Raw genomic sequence first — 21,251 nt, 5'->3', positions numbered from 1 at the left:
CAGAATAGTATAAGAAGAGAAGGCATTTCAGAAAATCTAGAAACATCCTCAGTACTTTTTATTGCAAGCCAGTGTTTAAATATGGGAGTTTTTTGATGTAGAACAGTCCCTTGAACTTTCCTTTTAACAGGTCAGCACAATTAGAATCTTTTAAATGCTCTGAATCACTACTGGCTTGACAAGGGCATGTGAAGTGAAATAGAGCTATGAACATTTCCTATTTTAAAGATAAATGTCATTATCCTGGTAATGCCAATTCAGCCTGAGCAGTGACTATTTCCCATTTTGCTCAGAAAAGTATTAACAGCACAGGGAGGTACAACTCTTGCAGGTCTCTGAAGAAAAATCCAGAGAACGTGTAACTTGTAATTTTTACTGAAGAGCTTCTTTGCTCAGTAACCAGACCTGCACACTTGTGACCTGTGAAACTCTTACTACTGCAAGCTGTTGTACTGGCCACAGCCTTCCAAAACAGCTGACAAGAAACAGGTACTACCAAACTGAACTTGTATGAAGACATCAGTACTATCAGGGCAAAAGCAAGAAAAAAATACATCTAGAAATAGGCCCAGTGCTGACAAACAGATACCAAAACACCAGTACCATACTGTACCATACTAGTGGTTGAGAAGTATGGGGTTGGCCATCTGGAAACCTCCTTGTATCTGGCTGGAACAGGCCAACACTGGATACTATTGAAAAATTATATAGAGTCCATTCTCCTTTCCTCTTCCTCCTCCACCGAACAAACTGTCAAAAGACAAAGACCCAATGTAGAGAAAAAAAGACCTAAAAATATGTACAGGTGTTAGATAACCCCTGGATTAAAAGTTTTCTCCTGGCACCCATTTGATTTTACTATAGCCAGAACAATGACATTTCTGATGAGTGAAGTCAGGTATTTTTAACTGCTGGGAAGTTGTCAGAAAACTATGTGTGTGCACATTTGCACTTCTTTGAGCATGCCTCCTGCATGTGACCCCTCCTGGCTAGTTAAATGAGTGCACCTGCTCTATTCTGTCCACTGTGCTCTCTCAGGTCCAAATCAAGCCATTAGAAATACAGAAGTTGCCTTTTAGAGGTGAACATTTGCTTTCAGTGTATACCACATGGTTGTTGCCTGTTTAAAGAAAATGTAACTGATTCCAGTTGGATAGTATTTTCTAGTCCTTATGGGTAAATGAAATCCTCTTAATAGTGACCAGAGAAGATAATTTCCATGCCCATAGGAGTTTTCATTTTTCCTACATTAAGTTGGAGTGTTTTGTGTATGTTTACTTCTTCTGCCTTTTGGAGGCTATGCCCAGAAAGGAAAACACTGAGTCCCTGAACTAAAGTGTGTGTAGCTCCACAGCTGGGAGATGCTGTGCAGCATGAAATATTTCAAAAAGTCTTTTGGAGGTTGAAGTACACACACGTACAAATAAAACATGAAAATATTTCTACTTGCTTCCTAAGGAAGCAGAGAAACCTGAATCTTTACAGCAAAAACATCAATGTAAACAAGGTCACAAACAAAGCATATTTGATGGTACACACTTTAAATCCACTCCTCAACTGTTTTTTTCTTTGCAGCTCAGGTTTCAGAATTAATAGACCTGTATGACAAAGGAGGAACCAAGGACAGTTATTTGAAGGATGTTGTGCCATAACTAGTGATTCAATCTTTCACTCTATCCCACTAACCTCTAATGGATTTTTGCTTTGAAGACTGTAGCCATGTAATAAGGAAATAACAATATTAATCATGTATGCTTGGTATTAGTCATGACAGCATGTTCTACTCCCTTCTATTAAAACTCAGCAGTAATGATGAGTAGTTTTAAAAGATGAAATCTTAATAAAATGACTAATAGATCTACAGGTATCTTGAGAAAAAGAAACGAAAATATATATTAGGATGACGAGCAACATATTAACATATTGTAAAAGTCTAATGTGACAGTAGTTGAATAAATTTAAGATTTTACTGAGTTTAGCACAATAAAAAAAAATTAAACAATAAAAAGACATAGCTAAAACCAGATTAGAAAAGCAGATGAACACATATTAAGAAAACTACTCCAGGATATATCCAGATTCCAGGCATTTCCATAGTAAAGTGTTTACAGAAAACAGTAGACTATTTACAGCTGCTACATTCTTTTCCACTTGATGGACACATTTCAAATCTGTGCTGAAATATTTGACAGATTATTATTAGCTCAAATTTAATGAGCATTAAGGATATTCAATAACAGGTATTTTCATTAATTGTGCCAGGGTAGGTAAAGTGACATCAGTTTTATTATTGTTGTTATTATTGTTATTATTATTATTACTCAAGTCTCAGATAGAAAACAGATTAGCAGCTGTACAGAAAAAGTATTGGATTTCCAGAAAGTTTACATTTCAATTTTAAATTCAGAAGTGAAAAACTGCACCTAGATTACAGTGTTAGAAGCACCAACTGTGCAGCTTCCAGATTTAAAGTTGCCATTCTGTCTAGAGGGGAAAGGATTAAATGGCTGTACCGTGAGTTATAAAGTACAGGATTTCTGCAATATGAGAAGGTGGTAATCTGTGTTTGCAGGTTGCTGTTATCACTTCATGAAACTGCAAATATCAATGCAGAGATACTTTTCTATAACAGATTCAGAAGTACTTCATAGAATTCAGAGAGCTAAATCTGATAATAGTCTAGGTCTCTGTTTCACAGTTAAGGAAACAAAGATAACATAAAAAACATAATTTACCAAAAGACACACCTGCAAAGTCAAGATGGATTGAAATTTCAGATCATTTGGTTTCCAGTCCTGTCTTAAAAATCTAATATGCTATTCTTCTGCTTAAAAACATTTACAAAAAACATTGCCAAAACTATTCATAATGAGTTTTAAAAATCAGTTTGAATGAAACCATAGTTTTAAAGAAACAGGGCAGAGTAAGAGTTTCATCAGTTGCAGATGATTGCAGTTGAGCAACAACAATCCCTACATTGCCAGTTTCATATAACACAAATGACTCATGGAGATTCAGCACAGTTACAGCCCTGCTGTGAATGCTGAGAAAAGGGGGAAGCAAAAGATTCAGTGCAGTGCATGAAGACATCTCATGTCAGGTCATTCTGCTGGAAAAAAACAGTGTCTTGTGCAAAATGCAAGCAGTGGGTGAATTGAACCACAGTGCTACATATTGTAGTTACCTCTACATAAAATCCACCAAAGCCTAAATACCTATTCTGTCTTTATACCTACCTGCCACTACATGAGCTTTTCCTGTTACTTTTCAAGGAATGTCGGAATGCCACATTAGCTGACACATGAAAGCTACCATTATTCATTTGAAACATTCCCTGAATGTTCCCCAAATGCAAGAAATAAAAAATTACTTCATATCTATAGTCATTTAATTTCTTCTATTTCCTAAGAGAAAAAAAACTAGATGCTAAGATCCAAAGAGATATGTAACCATAGTTATTAATACTGCCTGAGATGTTTTATTCACAGCATTAAGAACAGAGACAATCTTAAACATATCAGCCTTCATTCAACTGGAATTCTACCTTGGCTCTAGATGATTTGGTGCACTACAACCCTGAACAGTAGATCCAACACAAGGTTTTTGGCCCCTGCAACTGAACTGACATACTTTCCTACTCGTAGCCACTCAGAAGTAGCTCAAGGGCCTCTCACTCTCTCCCCAGACCTTGTCCATTGGTGGTGATGTAGTGGCTAGACCCAGAACCACCACAAACGTCCATACAACAGTATTATGTTGGTGCTCGTCTACTCATCTTTATAGTTGGACAATAAATGGAGGTAAAAGCTAGAAATACTTTAATTTCCAGCCTTAAGAATAATCATATCTATTATGGCGGATAACCATATCCACTAGGTGTCTAGATTGACAAACTACACATTGTTGGACCTTATTAATTAGACAAAAGCTGAAACTCATAGGTCTGCCTGTGAATAATCCTAATTTCAGCCTTCTAAAATTCTTGCTGTAAAATTTAAAGGAGAGTCTACTGGAAGAGGAGTAATTAATAAATCATGAGTAGAAGGAGCACAATGTTGTGTAATTTAACAGATACAATGGACTCTCCTTCTACATACAAGTTTATATTGCATTTTTTGGGCTCAAACTGCCAGTTTGAGAGATCCTGTGAGATATTTTTTAAGAGAATTGCTAGATTACTTTTTTTTTCTGCAACCTCCTCCTGTGTTGACACTTCACTAGAGAGATCATGTATTTACCTTACCACATGAGAGCACTAAAACTGAAGCAATGTTATGCTGTACTCAGCTGGGGGTCTTTACAACCCAAGAGAAACAACAAGCTGACAGTCAGTCTTTGATAGAAACTCATCATGCTTTCATGGTAGGAATAATATTTTCACCTTCTACAAGCAGAAAACTAAACTCAAGATTAAGTGACTCATCTAAAGATAACAAATAATCATAAAGGAACCATGTAAAGGCTTCCAGTAAAATACATTAAGAACTGACTAAACCTACCTATCTAGGCATATAGGAGTCTATCAGTCTGTCTGTCTATCTATCTATCTATGATCTGTATCAAAAGTAATGAAAGACAATAAAGACAACAGAGTGCCCACAACATTAAGATAACTAAGATCACTGTACATTGGGGAAAGATTCTCCCTGCTATGAAAGATGACATGAGTTTGATTAAACTACCTAACTTTGAAATTCAAATAATTTTATATCCATAGTACAGTTATCAGTAAAGCAAGGTGAAATACCAGTGTCATACAATAGGCTGCAGTGATTATGCCACAGATTTTTCTTTGCAGAGCTATGAAGATATGACATATCCTTAAAAAGTTTCCACAAATAGCAACAAGTTTTGCATCTAGGAAAAGAGAGAATTCTCATCAGAGTCACACTGCAAATATAAGACTGAATTTTCTACAGGTATCTTCAGCACTACCCACTGAAAAAAATTCCACACTGCTTTACAAGGAATATTTTCTAAGACATTAAGACAACCCAAACACTAACATATGTACCTGCTAAGCCTTAATTAGTAACAGAAAAAATCAGAAAGAAACAAAGGTACAAGCTCAGGTGTCTTGCAGAGCCATTTCAAAGGTACCAAGATACAATAAGGATTGAAAATTAAGTTTCAACTCCTGTTCAAATCCCTGCTGCGAGCAACTAGGCTCCACACACTTCCTATTTTCTCTATATTACCTTGAGGTTAAAGCTACAGATCCTGTATTTGATAAAGACCCTACAAGACAGAAGTGCTAGAACAACTCCAGCTGCAAAGGACACACTGCAGACAAAACCCCACCTGCAACTCCTGCTGGCACACCAGTTGATGTACTTCTCCTTTACTGAGGGCTAAGCCTAAACCCACAGGTCACTGCACAATGCAAAACCACATCTATTACCACTATAGCAGCTTTACAACAAATTTACTCCACAAACACGTAGCATATGGCAGTGAATGTTTCCAAAAAAATGGATTATCAGAGTCCATTTACTTTGGCTTTTTTATATTATATATTTATAACTCTTATGCATATTTTAGTTTATAAAATGTCATATGGACATTTGATCCTATTTAAATATTAGTTAATATTTACTATTAAAAATTAAAAATTATTCTTAATTAAAATAAGGATTTAATTTAAAATTTATTTGCTTCTTAAACTTTGAAACCATTTGCAAATACATAAATGCACATTCAAAACTGATAAGACACCATTTTTTTTATTCCTAGAGAATTATCTACAAGGAGTTTGAGAAGCGGATTATGTTAGATAAACAAGGTATAAATCAAAATTTAATATGATAACACTTGCTACTCTGTGTCAATCCCCCCTTTCAGCTTTTCCAAAATCTCTTTCCTTGAACATGTTTCAACCTTATCATAAATACCCAACCGATTTATGTATCATTTTGAGGGTTAAGAAAATGTCTCAGAAAACAGAAAAGCAAGTCCTGATGTCCATACCAGTTTTCAGTATGCATTCAAGGCTACACTTTTAGTAATATCTTTCTCATGTTTTTTAATTTCAACATTTAACTTCCAACATTTAAATCCCACTGAGAGATTTGCCAAATTAATGCATATTAAAAAAATCAACTGCAGTAAACTTATAGAATATTTACAACCTGATCACTGTCGCACAGACAAAACTTAAAAGCAATATAAGTATGACTATAAGCCAGTATATACAGAAGGGAGTATTATGAAGGCTCTGAAGAATGAAGCAGGATTTGCTGTACAGATTTCCAAAAGGAAAAAAGTGTGCAAATGTACTCTGAAGAATAGTGCAGTGATCTAATCTTTCAGCCTGCACTAAACCCGTTCATCAGAACTTCATCTTTATTAACTCCTGCTCTCTATACCTGAGCAGCACATGTTCGATGATCTGACATATAGCAGAATGCTGTATGAAACAAAGAATGTCCTTGAATCAGCAAAGTAAGATTCAGAAAGATAAGCTTTCAAATACAACAGTACTACATTATTTTAAAAATACAGGTAAAAATTCTCCGGAGCTAAACAGGATTTAAAGGTAATTTATTTGGTAATCTTCTAACTTCTGGCATGATTTTCTGAAATATAGGGTTTCCTGCATCTGAAAGTACTTAAGAAGAGTCAAAAAGTCAAATACAACAAAAGTACATGATGTGTTTCACAAAACTGATTAACCTATGGAACCAGCCTACCACAGACTTCTCAAAAACTCCTTCTCTAGAAGAAATCTCCTTAGTACACTGTTATTTTATACCCAAAATGATAACAGCTTAACTAAAGGAGAAGAGCACCCTGATAAGGAACAGCCAGAGGACGAGAGGCAGATGAATACTTTTGTCTCTTTCTTTTATTTAAAGAACCAAACAACAAATCTCCAACATACTGCAAATTACAGCTTTTGAAATTAAAATGACCTCGCACAGCCAGAAGGGTGTAGCACTGCTGAAATTTGACAGCTATAAGCGGGAAGAAGAAATGCTGGAATATGTACAGCTCAAATCTTCATAATAAAACAATCACCTTTAATATAGAAAAGCCTAGCTGAGAAGAGCAATTACACAAACTTAGGAAGAAAAGATTGCACTTTGTTGCTTGTCATGTTAGAAGGTACAGTCATATTGGTCTAGGAACAACAGTAAAACAGCTGATACCACTGCATTGCTATCAGCGTACACCATCATTTCAGCAACTACAAAAGACAAAAAGTAGACTAAAAAACAGAAAAGCTCACCACTTCTTCATGCCTGCATTTTCTCACATTAATTCCATTAATCTGTTATTAAAAAGATAAAGAGAAGACTTACTCTACATTTCATAAGCATAGATTTCATTTCACTTTTCTAGAAAAATACAGACAAAATAATTTGCAGTTTTACTCACCTGTAGAATTGCATCTCCTATAAAGAGCAAACCTGAAAGTTCAGCTGAAAACAGAAAGCATATTTTTCACTCACTTTGTACAAAACATCCAACATTTTGTGTACATGAATTCTTATTTAATGTTTTTGCATAATTTTTTAAAACTTCAAACCAAAACCTGATAAAAACCCCAACATAAAACTACCAAATAAATTATTTGTATTTTGTTTTTTAAACCCAAATTACCAGTGTATCAGTGGTACAATAAAAGAGGCTGTTAGCCCAAGCACTAGACTACGAAATTTCATGCATCAGTCCTTTGGCAGCTTTCAGGCCATTCTGGTGAGGTGTGGTATATTTTTCTGGATAGAAAAGGACTGCAGGACTAGGTCTTATTTGACTGTGAGAGATCATTTCTTGCAAAGAGAAAAAAGCAACATGGAGACTCCAGAGCAACTTATGAATGACAAATCTAATTTTGAAGCTTTTACCAAATATAAAGGACCTTTTAGATCCTGCATCTTTGATAAATAACAGGGACTATTAATGCTGCATAACACTTAAATATGCTGAAGAGCTAGAAAATCAATATATCATTAAAAAAATTGCCAAACTGAATGTGATTTTTAAAACAAAGCTGCATCACAAAGACATTTACAAAATCTAATTCTACACTTCCATTTTTTAAACACTGTGTTCCATTTCAGAGCTATCTGGTGCAAACACACCTTATAAGCATACCAGAAATATAACAAAGATTATTTAAGTGTCTATAAAGAAGTTAATAACTCCCAACATGAGAACTAAGGAATGATAACAGATTACATGCAATTATTACCCACAGTATTCCATATCATTACAGAAGATACTGTCTGGAAAAGGCTAGTATCTGACTTGATCCAAAAACTTTACTTATTTACATGAGCTTTAAAATTATATTGAATCCATATTGACATAAATTATGACACTCAAATCCGCATTTGAAGGAATGGTCCTATTAGCTATCTTTAACAATGGATTGTTAAATTATTGCAGGACAGACATTCTGATTTTTTTGGAGGCACAGGATTTGGGTCAAACAGTATTTTCTTTATCAAAGTTCCCTAGTCCAGGCACACAGCATGACATTTTCTACATCTCAAGATAGCAGTCTCCTGCACAAGAGATGTCCCTCAAAACTAGCTCTCTCAAAATCAGCAGTATTTTAAGTGAAAGCAGTAATGAATTGTATCATAGCTAAGTACGGGGGCTAGAAACAATGTAACAGCTCCTGCAGCAAAAAAATAATGACAAAAATAAAATTGCACTTCAGTGTGCCCAATTAAGTATATCTTTCTTATTTTTCCTGAAGTGCTTAATAGCATTTTAATAGCTACTGCATGTAATATATGCCACATTTTTAAGTATTACTTAGTTATATGTATACTGAAGAGAATGTAGTCACAAGCATAACTTCTTAAGGTTAACCTAATGGCCTTCCTTAGGGACTCATTCCATGCTCCTCCTTAGCCTCCCTAACTCCAACTTTCACATCTACCTTTCAGGGCTGGCTTTCAGCTCTCAATATGCTGATTGCTCCACACCTTTCTTTATCTGTGTGGGTGAATATGAGACTTTTCTTATGCTGGCACATTTTGGTTGAGGAGAAGCTAAATTCTAGAATTACTGCATTACAGATGGCGGGAAATGTTTCCAAGTTTACATTTCTGGCCTTGCAGAAATAAATACAAACATAACAAAGATATTAAATACACCATATTAGTACTGGTTCACAACCTTCCTCCCTCATAACTGTGCACATCTTGAGCTGTTTAACTATTATCCATGTATCATTCCAGTAACTTCAAAACATTGCCAGTTGATACAGAGATTCAGCACCAGCTCTGTTATTATTAAGTATGGTCAAGACTTTTTGCAGTAATGATTTTGCAACATATGAGCTGCTGCAAAGGCTGACACAGCTCAGCATCTAATGCTGAAATAACATAGGAGTATTATCAAGGTTCTGCAATTTGCCACCCCTGTCTCAATATTTCCTGACTAACCAGGTTAAGAAGTCGTGCACTCTCCTGCTGTGTTACCGTGATTTCAGAGGCAAACATTTGATCTGCTACAGCTTCCAGAAAATAACTGGGAAGTGAAAGCCAGTAAATCATTGTCTTTTGTTAAATTTGTTAAACATTTTCATTCTATAAATACCTTCCTATTTCTCATCTTAAAAATAATGCTTTACAAGAATCTTTTATTAAAAAAAAAATACATTGAAGACTTTACAAACTATTCCAAGTATCAATTCCGTACTTTTTCAGAGAAAGTTTCTGAGGAAGAGATCATAAAGACATGGGAGAGAAAGGGTTTGTTTTTTGATAGTATTTGTTTAACACTGAAGAATCTCAAGATTTAATACATCTTTCTTTAAAGGGAACATTAAAGCACAGTGTAATAAGCTGATACCTGATACCCACCTCTTTGTTCTTTGGAAATCTTGGAAATGACCACTGGAATATTATGTTCTGCCCCACCCTGAAAACAGAATAAATGACAATCTTGTCAGTCACTAAAAAATACCTTTTTGCTTAAAGTTATATTTTACCCTTTCTCTAAATGCAGTTTTTAGAGAGACTGAGAAAATAACTCTGATTCTGCATTTCCTCTATTTTTTAATGAATATTTGATTGTGATTAATTCCTTATTGTGTCACATAAAGAAGTTCTCAGTTGCCATCATTAGCTCAGAAGCTGAATTCAGAACTCTACCAGACTTGAAGAAAAAGGGCATCAGTTTCTGTGAATTCTGGAGCACTTAATGTATGAAATGTGTCCTGTAAAAGCAGAATGGCCATCCAACTACAATGGCAACCACACTGTGTTTTCACGCTGGCTAGAAGGAGGTAAACAAAAGCACAAGAAAGAAGGTTTGGACTTTTCATCTCAAAAGCATCCTTTATTTGTTTCTGTCTGTCACACAAGAGTGAAGAGAGCAGTGGCATAAGTAACAAGAAACAGAAAAAGGAACATTAAGAAATGGAATAGTAGGTGTTCAATAAATAGGGAGAAATAAATGAAAACCGGATGATAGTTCCAACAGCTCAACAACAATTCAATGCTGTTGCTTCATTCAGTTTATCCTGTTGGGACTGGAAACATTTACAGTCCTTAAGAAAAAAGTAATAAAAATAAATCTTAAATGAAAAGGAAATTCAAAGGAAGGTAAAGGCAAATATATAGAGAGACACAAATATTTTTTCCTCTGCAGAGAGCATGAAAGCGTACACTCAAATGCAAGCTGTACAAATTTAGGTCACCAGAAATCACTGTCTGCCGCATTGTTGTTTGGCCTAAGAATCCTGGTTAAGGATTTGCTTACTCTTCTTTTCAGCAGACAGTTTTACTTTGGAAATGATGGCTTTTTTAGGTCCAGGTATCTGGTGTCAAGGTGTGAAAAGGACTGACACAGGTATTTTGATGGCCTCAGGAACAGCACATGTCCCTTCTTCATACAATCACCAAGTGTTTGAAACTGAACAGACTCCTGCACTCAACACCTCTTTCTGTCATGGAATAAAGGTTAATTTCCTGTGACACTGTAGAACGTTAAATAAGCTAAATGTTCCTTTTGCTAGTGGCTATTAATGCAAACGGCCCTAAAAACACTGAGTTAATAGGGATCTCAGTAATATTACAACAATTTTTTGTTTACAGGAAAAGTTCTACTGGCATTGCATGAGATGAGTGTTGACAAGCACAGAACATATCAATATTTCTAGCACAGACTGAGTATTGACTCCACAAAGACCAGAGGCTACCATCATTTCAGTTAGGCTAGGGATGTATTCAGACTAATTAAATTGAAGCATTATAGCTTGCTGAATATCTCTCAGTAGTTTTCACCAGAGAAACAGCAACAGCAAAAGTTGGCTTCACTTCAGATAATGAGTTCAAGCTCAATATATTTTAAAGTTTTAACCTATACCCTCCAGATTTCTAGTCACATACAAATTTAATTTTTTTCAAAATTTTTCAATTAATTTTTCAAACAACCAGAAAAAATAACTTTGTCATTTTCTTTCTAAGCTTCCAAGTTACATACATGTTGTCTATTTAAAGCCCAGCAAAGAAGTATAAGGTTTAAAACTGCCTCTCTGCCTCCTTAGACTCGGGGCTCCGTTAAAGCCGTGATTTACTTTTACTACTAAGCGAGCCTGCAATGCACACAATATGATTATTCCTCCCTTGTATTGAATCTACCAAAATGCATTTACACAGCAGGTCTGAAGAAGCTTTCAGTGATGTCCTACTGAAGAGAATTATCTCCTCTCATTGTATCCGAGTCTGACCTGCATGAAGGCTTCTTTTTAAATTAGTAAAAGGATGTAGTGCCTACTTTTCTAGGAAACAAAAAATCAAAACAGGAAACAGAAAATAGCTGACCACCTATCTATACCCGGTCACTGTTAGCAATTTGTAGCAAACTGTATGTATTCTGCCAACATCTTGTTGAATACTACTTCAGGTTGATACTGCAGCCTTGCATCCTGCATTCTCCATACTTGATTCTCTGTCCTGTACAGGAAAAAAATGTATGTGTGTCTAAAATCTGGTTTTACAGTCTCAGGGGACACTCTTCTGAAGAAATCTCTGGGAACAGAGGCAACTTTTCCACTGCTTTAAATTTTCTCTTCCTCTAGTATGGACATGTAGTTATAATCCCAGACAAAAATACATCAAGTAATGGTGTTGAAGACTTAATGGCTCAGACCTCTACCAGAGTCTTATCTTGATCTTTGTCAAGCAAATTTTCTTTGTCATTTTTCCTTAAGCAGGGGCGGATAAGCCTGGAATAATGGCAGCAACCCACCTGCGGAGGTGGTCCTGCTAGAAGAGGCAGAGGAGGCTCTAATCACTGGCAGCTGTTTGAAGGTCACTGTCCTGGATGTTGGCCACTACTGGTGAGAGGTCATCCACACCTCCATTCAAAGTTTCACATGATATACTCCTAAAGATTTTTGCTTATTCCAGATTTCATGTGTGAGGGTTTTTTTCAGAAGTTTTTGACATATGAAAAGTAGGGCAACTGAAAGCAGTAACTTTTACTAAAAAAGGCTTGGGGTTTTTGGCTCTAAATATAACAAGGAAATTACTTTTTTATTTTCTAAAGGAAAGAGTTTATAAAAGATCAGACCAATTGCTGGACTTTATCATCACCAGAGTTAGACAATGTAGGGGACTTTCTGACTTCATACTAAAAGGCAGCATTTCTACTAGTGAAAATAGCTTTAGGGTCTACTGCCACCGAATTTTTTGACTGAGTCAAACTGAAAAGTCATACTGAATCTCAGAAGATCTGTGATGCTGTCCACTATTTTAAAAGAATGATCAAAACAGAGGCAGGAAAATGGCAGTGTACTGTAGTCCTGATAGCCAGGAGTCAGACTTAACTGCAGACCTCAACTTGTTTAACGAACTACCAATTTTGTTGCCTATTTCTTCAGGAACACTACACTCCAACTATTGAAAAAACAGGGTGTTCTTTCAAAAATCATACACTTAGCAGCATCTTTTGTTGAAACTCTGCATCTCAAACTAGTCAGAGATGTGATAAATGACTAAAATATGACACTACACTTACCAAATTCTACATCTATGTCTATGGCTATTCTTTCACACACAAATATTTAACAGGAGACTTCAGAAAAGAGAATATAATTCCTTCAGAAGAGTGTAAACCAGAGCAGGTCTGCTGCAAATTCAATCACAGTTTCAACACTAACTTCAGTTAAGACGTACAGCAAAACACAAGGTTTTCAAACCTTAAAAGAGCGGACTACAATCTATTTTTAAGAGGGCTGAAGTTTAGGTCTTGGAAAAAAGTCAATCCTACAAGCAGGTTTTTTTAAGCAATCTGCAGAATTTCTGATTTTTACAAATATAGTTGGAACACCCGGGTTATAAGAGAAGAGATTTTCCCTCACAGACAAATTAAAAAAAAAAAAAATTAGTTTGATTTTGGAATTATAATCAATTTGTCCTCTGCTCTTAAGAAAAAAAGATAATTCCAAGGCTCCAAAATACTTGCAGTGGGATAAGACATTTTCAAAATTGACTCAAGAGAAATTTAAAAGGTGACTTTATCATGTGAGATTTCTGACAGTAAATGGGTGTTTTAAGGTAGCAGAAAAAAGAGACATGATAATGCCCCAAACCTAATTGCCAAAACTAAGCAAATTCATAACAAAGCACAAGCAAGTATTCTAAAGTGAGGGCTATTAATCACTGTACTGCTGTAATTAACACCTCAGATAAACTGCATCCTCTGATATGCACCACAGCCAGAAAGCAAGTCCTTAAATAACCCCTATCTTTAATTAGTCTGGGAGTAGTAAGATAACAGAAACTACCTTAGTACATGGGGCTGTGGAAATTACTGAGACAAGGGGGAGAGGCCTCAGTCCTTCCCACTCTTTCAGGGTTACTTGTAGACCTCTACTTTCTGGCACAACTTCAAAATAATTGCATTTCTATTTAATATTAATAACAAATATGAGTTCTTTGTTAAAGTTCAGGAATTTTACAAAACAAAACAAAACAGCAAATTTTTATTCATCTGCAAGAAGAAGCATACCATAATTAAACGACACATTTTAAACAGAAAACTGGCACTTTGCAGAGTATTTGGAACTGACATGTCAGTTCATGCCATAAATAAAAAGTCCATTTCAGTGAGTCTTCATAAAGTTTGCCTACTAAAGTAAAAAAAGGAAAATTACTATAAGTTCCAGTTCTAAGGTGTTTCTTACAACTAGCTTAAAATTATGATAGTAATAAATTATATTAATTATTTTTTTAAGATTGTGTTGGCTATCCAATTGCTTGTCCATCTTTGTGAGAATGTAGAATTACTAATTAAGTGACCTAGCAAAAAAGGTCCCACATTGATTTTTTTAAAATTAAGTAATTTTAGAGTAATAAATCATACTACCTGATATACATCTACAGAAAATCCTGGACCATAGAATTCATTTTCATTATTTAATCTACACCATCCAAGCAAGTCTGGGTTTCCTTTCTTTTAAAGAGATTTCTTTTCTCTTTAATGACATTTTTGTCATTATTTCATAGTTATTGTACTTGTGGTATTTCATAATCTGATTGCTAGTTACTTCAAAAATTAAAAATTGTCTATTCATATCTGACTTTATGTATCTTCGCCTTTCCATTACTCAGGTTAATTTTGATCAAAATATCTATGATATAAAATAATCCTAGAAAATGGATATCTTGCTCTAAAAAGGTAAGAATATAGTGCTCTACTAATTTAAGAAAGACCATTGCACATTAACTATTTAATTTATATTTATCAATGATATTTTATTTTATGCAATGTCCATAATACTAAGTAATGTGATCTTGAGATTGTCAACAATGTTAATTCTAAATGATAACTCATTGTAAAGTATACATAAAAATCAAGTTTATTGACTTGAGATTTGTTTTCCAGTCATCTAAAGTCCTTACTACAAGCAGTTATTTCTTAGCACCATATAAAAACTCATTTACCCATATACTTGATTTTACACTGATACTCATTACTTCATCATTTTTCAGTGAACTGTAACCTACGATGATATTGGAGGACAAGAAAACTTGAGTGTTGTTGACCAAACTGATGAGAAACTTTGGTGACAAAATAGCAATTAGTTTTCCTTGAACAGAGGTCTTCATGGGTCAATAAGATAACAGCAAGCACACCAAGACATTTTTAAAAATTAATATTTCTATTCAGCAATATTCTTATCAATGATAACACAAATGCACATTAATCCTTCTTATGAGTACTAGCAGATGCTCGTAGGAAAATCTATACTTTCACTATATATGAATAATTTAGGCCTCTTTGCATTCATGTGAAGTACACTTCATTTTTTCCATTGCTATCTTGAGACTAAGAACTGCTCAGTTTAGAAGATAAACTTAATCTTGTGTTGTCTACACTCAGATTGAACACTAAGGTACGGTTTCCAAAATCATAGACTATAATAATAAAAATTATTAAACCTTCCTCTCTCTCCTAAAAAGGATCACCTACACTTGTATATGTTCTTAAATCTTACTGAAGAAAGCAAAAACATGGTAACATGATAAATTGCTGTCTGTGTTTGATCTACAGAAAAATAAACAATACAAGCAAGCAATAAGACTTTCTGTCCCACTGAAGAATTGCAGTGAATTAATGTGATATTCTTTGTAGGACAATTGATGATGAACTTACTGGCTGTTCCATGTGCCTGCCACTGTAATTTAGTATTCATTAACAACTATTTAGATTAGAGAGCAGTTGAACACAAGTACAGTCTATACAGTTGAAAACACTTCTCAACTCTTATATAAAACCTTATCACAGAGTTGGTCAGCTTGAATTTTAAGGGAATGATTGCCTTCCACTCCATAGGGCAGCATAGTTCTGGTTGCCTGCTGTGACAGTATCTAACACACAAGAATATGTTTCCTCTCTTCTTTCTAGTCCTCTAAAATAGAGTTTGCATTCATTAACAGTAACATTGATTATATACAAAGACACACTTTGTGTAATATGGAATAATAGACCAAAAAAATCCTCTTACCTTTATACTTAATCCAAATCCTCCTACAGTCTGTCTTCTAATTGTTACTGTTCTTTCCTGGAAAAAATAAATCAAGTTTTGCTGGATTTAATGTCTTCTGCCAGAAAACTATATTCGTACTTCAATAAGTTTTTTCTGTGTTTCCATCCTACATTGATTTTTGTTGCTTTAATGAAGTTCTGAGTTCCTGAACTGAAAATCCCATGAAACCTACACTGCAGAGGAAAAAGACAAAATCTGGAAGAAAAGAAGAGATCCTGCCTCAAAAAAAAACCCAAAAAATAATTTGTTCAATTCACACCATCCTAGCCAGTACTGCAATGAGCTAAGAACAGAACTGTAGAGTTGGACAATTATGGCACAGCACACACATGTCAGAGGTTAAGGCCTTGACTAATCCTAAATTGGTCCCACATGCAGGTTGATCACTACATGCTGAAGAACATACACTGCACTCCTGTAGTGCATTTTCCAATTTAGTGTTGTCTGAAAGGTAAACAACTTGTGCATGCCAAGACCACTCACTGATGTGAACCAAAGCATAACAAGTGCACACATCGCATAAATCCATTTCAAAGCACACTAATGATCCAAATTAGGAAAACAAAAACAGAAACAAAACCCACCAAAAGCTAAACACAAAAACAGCCACTGTTGATCTCAAAGCTATGGTTTAAAAATTGCAACCCATAGCCTATAACTATTAAAAGCAGGCCATCTTTTTCCTTTTATTGCTTGTCCTAAAATTTGTGCTGTAAAAACTGTAGGCTACTATCTGTCTCAAATAAAAAAAATTATAAAAGATACTGTTTTTTTCTTTGTCTGTCTGTTGACTTTATACCCAAAGATCATTTAGAATTAGTACATTTAGGCAGTGGTAAAATAAATTACTAGCAGATATACCATATATCCAGATTCAAATATATCAATTTTATAGATTTCTGAATGTCCTCTACATGTGGTCTAGATTTTATACTCATTTAATTACATATATATCTATTTCATGGCATAAGTCTGCATGTATGTTTTAACTACATATGTTACATTTAACTGTATTTATTTCAGCACAATCAGCATAGATTGCCAGCGTCAGTCCGATTTCAATAGATCATCAGGAATGTAGCAGTGACAGAGAAGACAGAATATATACAGATGTATTTTTTTACTTCCTTACTTCCTTTACATAAAGGAAAATAAAGGAATTACCACATCAAAGTTTTGGAAAAATGTTATTGCTGAATTTTGGTGGAAATCAAGTCACCTTGTTTCCTTTTTTGTGTTTGTGACAAATATGAACTGTGTAACTGTGGAAAGAGTGAACGTGAACTCATCCAATGATTTGGACTGAAAGACAAAATGGATTGCCTAAAATGAGACTTACCATTTATTCATTTAGGCTTGCAAAATGTAAAATGCTTGCAAAATGTAAAATGCTTGCATATATTTATTCTAAGAAAAAGGTACATATTTTGCTGTTAAATAGCCAAATATTTCAATTTTTATTTCTAACCTAAACTTCAAAAAAGGAACTTTCAAAATGCAGTTTCCATAGACTGGGTTCAGGCCACAAACTGCACTTAGAAAACCTTTTGTCTGCCACAGTTTCAGATGCAGGTAATACTGCTGACAATATATTCAGGATAAACCAATATAAGCCACATTCTGATGTGCGGTCTAAGCTGAGTTTACAGAAATGAACACAAAACACTCAGCTGTGGCTCCACTGGGAGCTGTATTTTTCCTGTTAACTTCATCTCATTTCCACCTCCAGCTTGTGTTGAACATGGAGTTAAAAGCAGAAACTTGACTTGTACACTCTAGCCAATATATTCTGGTATTTTTTGTTATACATGCCCAAATCAAATCGGACACACTTGTGCTAAGATGACATTGAAAAATAGCAACCTTTCACTAAACTGACTTGAACTGGCTAGTGCTACATCAATAATGAATGGAATAAAGAACAACACACTTAAGGATTAAATCTCAAACAAAGTAATATTCTCAGTGAAGAACACGCAACTTCATTAAAATTTGTTGTTCATGATATGTCAGTAGTCACTGTAAATACTGGCATCTGAATATATTCTAATCTGAAGCTATGTTTTTAAAAAAACTAATAGAAAAAATGATCCTGTGGAATATTTCTGTCCTTGTTGTCTTTTTTAGCCCAACACACACAAAAGTACCCATTAAAAAGAGTCAATAAAATATACTCTTTGGTTTTCACTCAAGCAAAGGCAGACTCAAGCTAGTCGTGAAAACACCTGACATAGAGGCAGGATGTCAAATTTAACTTGGGGAATATTAATCCCTCCCTTTTGACTTTCAAAGTAACTTGAATAAGTATTTTGATGGTGGATACAAACTTTGAAATGTTTTGCCAGAAAATTCCTTTGTCCAAGTAAGTTTTATTTTGTGATTTGGACTTGCTTTATTTTATGTAACCTTCAAAAACCCCAAACCAAGCTTAATTTTCAGTGCCATTTTACACCCAGGTGAATGGAATATACTTTGTCTGAAAAGCACTATATTGTAACGTAAAATATTTTTATTATAATGATTAATGCATGAAAGAAGTTTAACCAGCAAACTGAAGCAAATTATTTTGTTCTGATGTCTTTAATTACCATTTCAAATGAACAATAACAATAATAAAATGCTTTTCTCTGGCCTAATAGCTTTAAGTTCTTAAAATGATTTCTGATTATTCATTTATAAAACACAGCAAAAGCTCTGGAAGACAACAACTTCTGTAAGTGAGGAAGTGCTCTAAGTATCCTGATTGACTATTTGTGTTGTTCAGGTTAAAAATACTGATGTTCCATTGATTTTCTATCAATATTTTTATGCTTTCCCCTGTTTTTGCACCACATGATGTTCTGTGACTGAATTTGCAGTGGTTTTTCAAATTCCAAAAGCAACTTCATCTCCAAGTTTACAAAATAAAACTTGGTTCAGATGAAAAGATACATAGTTCACTATCAAGACTACACAAAGTGTTCTGTGAGCTTGTAATTCCATTTTCACATTTGTTATCTACATTATAGCAAACAGAGGGAAGGTTAGAGCCCCTAAAACCCTTAAAAGCAAGATTCAGAGTAGTGCTCTTGCTGTTTCCTAGAACAGGAGCAGTTATCATTTTATTGAAAAACACAAAGCTGCTGCCATGTCAGCATTTTCCATGCCTCTAACTCAGAAAATTCCTTGTCCACACATATGTTCATTGACTGGAAATGACAGATAAGAGTTTTGCCAAAAAAAAAAAAATTCTTCCTCAGAGCTATGCAGTAAAACAGAAACAATATTTTTGAGGCTTTCATTAAAGAGCTATTAAAATTTCTCCTTAAAATCCATATGATCGTCTGGGGAACACAAATGTCATCATGACTGAGATCAGAAGTGAAGAATGACCATTTGAGTACAGAGCAACAGTAAATAGTGAGGAAAGTAAAACACAGAATCCTGTGTAATCATTAACTATTTATATTTAGTAAAGAGTTAATGTTATTTTTATCTTGGAGCACTGTAAAAATTCAAATATTTCTTACTGACTGTATATGATGTAAAAGGAAGTTTATAATTGCTTCACTGACTTAAAAATAATGATTAGTTAGCAATCCTTTCAAACTACTTATCCTGTATAATATAAAGCAGTCATCTAATGTGATCCAATAATCTAATAATGTGTCTCTATGAAAGAAATCAACTAAACGTTGAATGGAAGGATGAAGAAACTTCAAAAATCTTCACAAAACTGAACAGCATGTGAAACTTAAATATACCATTTCTCGGCCTTTTTCCCAATGTGTGGTTATTCATCTGGTGAGTCTGGATATTCATCTTATAAGAGTAAAGGTATGAAGAATTAGTTTGTCTAGGTACAGACAGAAAACAAGACCTCTCTTTTCAGAGGATAGAACAGAGAACAAGGTATTATACATATGGAAGAACATGATAAAAAGCTGAAAGGTTTTCAGCACAAAATAGTCGGTGGGAAAAAAGGAACAGACATGGAGAGGAATCTACAATAGCACAGTGACATGGAAAAATGTAGGGGGAAATAAAGGAGGAAAATGTTAGAACATAAATTTTAAAATGCAATAGTATAAAGATAATATCAATACATTGGCAGCAATTTCAGAGATCAACCTGTTAACATTTGATGCCATAATATATTCAAGGCCATACTCTCATATAGCTTATCAGCTATTAGTAATCCTACTACATTTTGAAATTAGAAAATATAATGAGAATTTTTAAAAATCTAATTTAATTATTGCATACATTTTCAAGTTTTTATATCCCCTTTTTGGTAACTCTTTGCTCTTTCTTAGTGACAGTTCTTTGGATTAATTTACATGTGCAAGCTTTATACTCATTCTGAGTGTAAAGGACACAGGACACAGGTCAGTCACATTTCCAATTTCAATTAATAGTGTTAACAGGGTTTGCCAGCAGACTTGCTCATCTGCTATCAATTTCCATCACGTGGCATTTGAAGCTTGTCTCATTATTTCAATTCCTCGTGCAACTGGAGAAGGTTGGCAGTAAGGGAGGGCTGCAACATGCCTGGTCAACTGGAAATCCCCCTTCCTCTGCAGATGTGCTGAGACTGAGGATGGCAAGCACAGTGCTGTCGTGTAGGCTATTAACAGTGACTGGAATAAAAAAAAGCAGTCAACCCTTCGGTTGTTCTTACTTCAAAATGTTCCCGGTACTGCAGCCTATGCTTGAAAGCTGAAACATTCACCTAAACATCTACTTATAAAATGTCTACTCATACAATTGATTCATTTCAGAAGCACTGCATTTCTTAATATAGAAATAAAAGAGAAATAAACCTATAAACCCATGGTCAGGATCTGAACTCCTACTAGGTTTCGTAACATTCTCTGTAGTTTCCAGCTACTGCCTCACATCACATACTGCCACTGATCAATATTTTGGGTTCTCTGAGTTTTTTCAAAGTTGCAATATTTTTATCTTGTGGAAGAAAAGTCTTCTTCCAATGAGGAAAAGTTATTATTTTCTTTCAAATCTGGCATTATAAATGGCATTTTTAACCTCAGCTGATTGCTATGCTTTTTAATTTTAAGGAGCTGCACAAAAATAAGCTGCCTTAGGCTTTCCCTAAATAATCATATTTACATCTGTCAGATTGTCACTTTAAAGCTGTCCAGATTGGCAGGGGAAAAAAAAAGTTACCCCCATCTGATAGATACTTGACGACTTCTGTGAAAAAATGGATTCACTCCACTGAATAGCTGACAGA

General features: G+C 34.7%; 1 protein-coding gene across 4 annotated transcripts in view; it reads right to left on the bottom strand.

Moving 5' to 3' along the window:
• Positions 1-21,251, bottom strand: part of SNTG1 (syntrophin gamma 1) — a 335,889-nt gene that overhangs the window by 124,833 nt on the left and 189,805 nt on the right. For all 4 annotated transcript variants that reach the window (XM_032125031.1, XM_032125012.1, XM_032125003.1 and 1 more), the window contains exons 4-7: positions 15,977-16,033; positions 9,822-9,879; positions 7,378-7,421; positions 7,229-7,270 (exon numbers count right to left, since the gene is read on the bottom strand). In XM_032125031.1, the coding sequence (XP_031980922.1) occupies positions 7,229-7,270; positions 7,378-7,421; positions 9,822-9,879; positions 15,977-16,033 (201 nt within the window). The remainder of the gene's footprint in view (positions 1-7,228; positions 7,271-7,377; positions 7,422-9,821; positions 9,880-15,976; positions 16,034-21,251) is intronic.

The sequence above is a fragment of the Corvus moneduloides genome, chromosome 1 (assembly GCF_009650955.1).
Source record: "Corvus moneduloides isolate bCorMon1 chromosome 1, bCorMon1.pri, whole genome shotgun sequence".
NCBI lineage: Eukaryota > Metazoa > Chordata > Aves > Passeriformes > Corvidae > Corvus > Corvus moneduloides.
The sequence above is the reverse complement of the archived record's forward strand: the minus strand, read 5'-3'. Positions and strand labels throughout refer to the sequence as shown.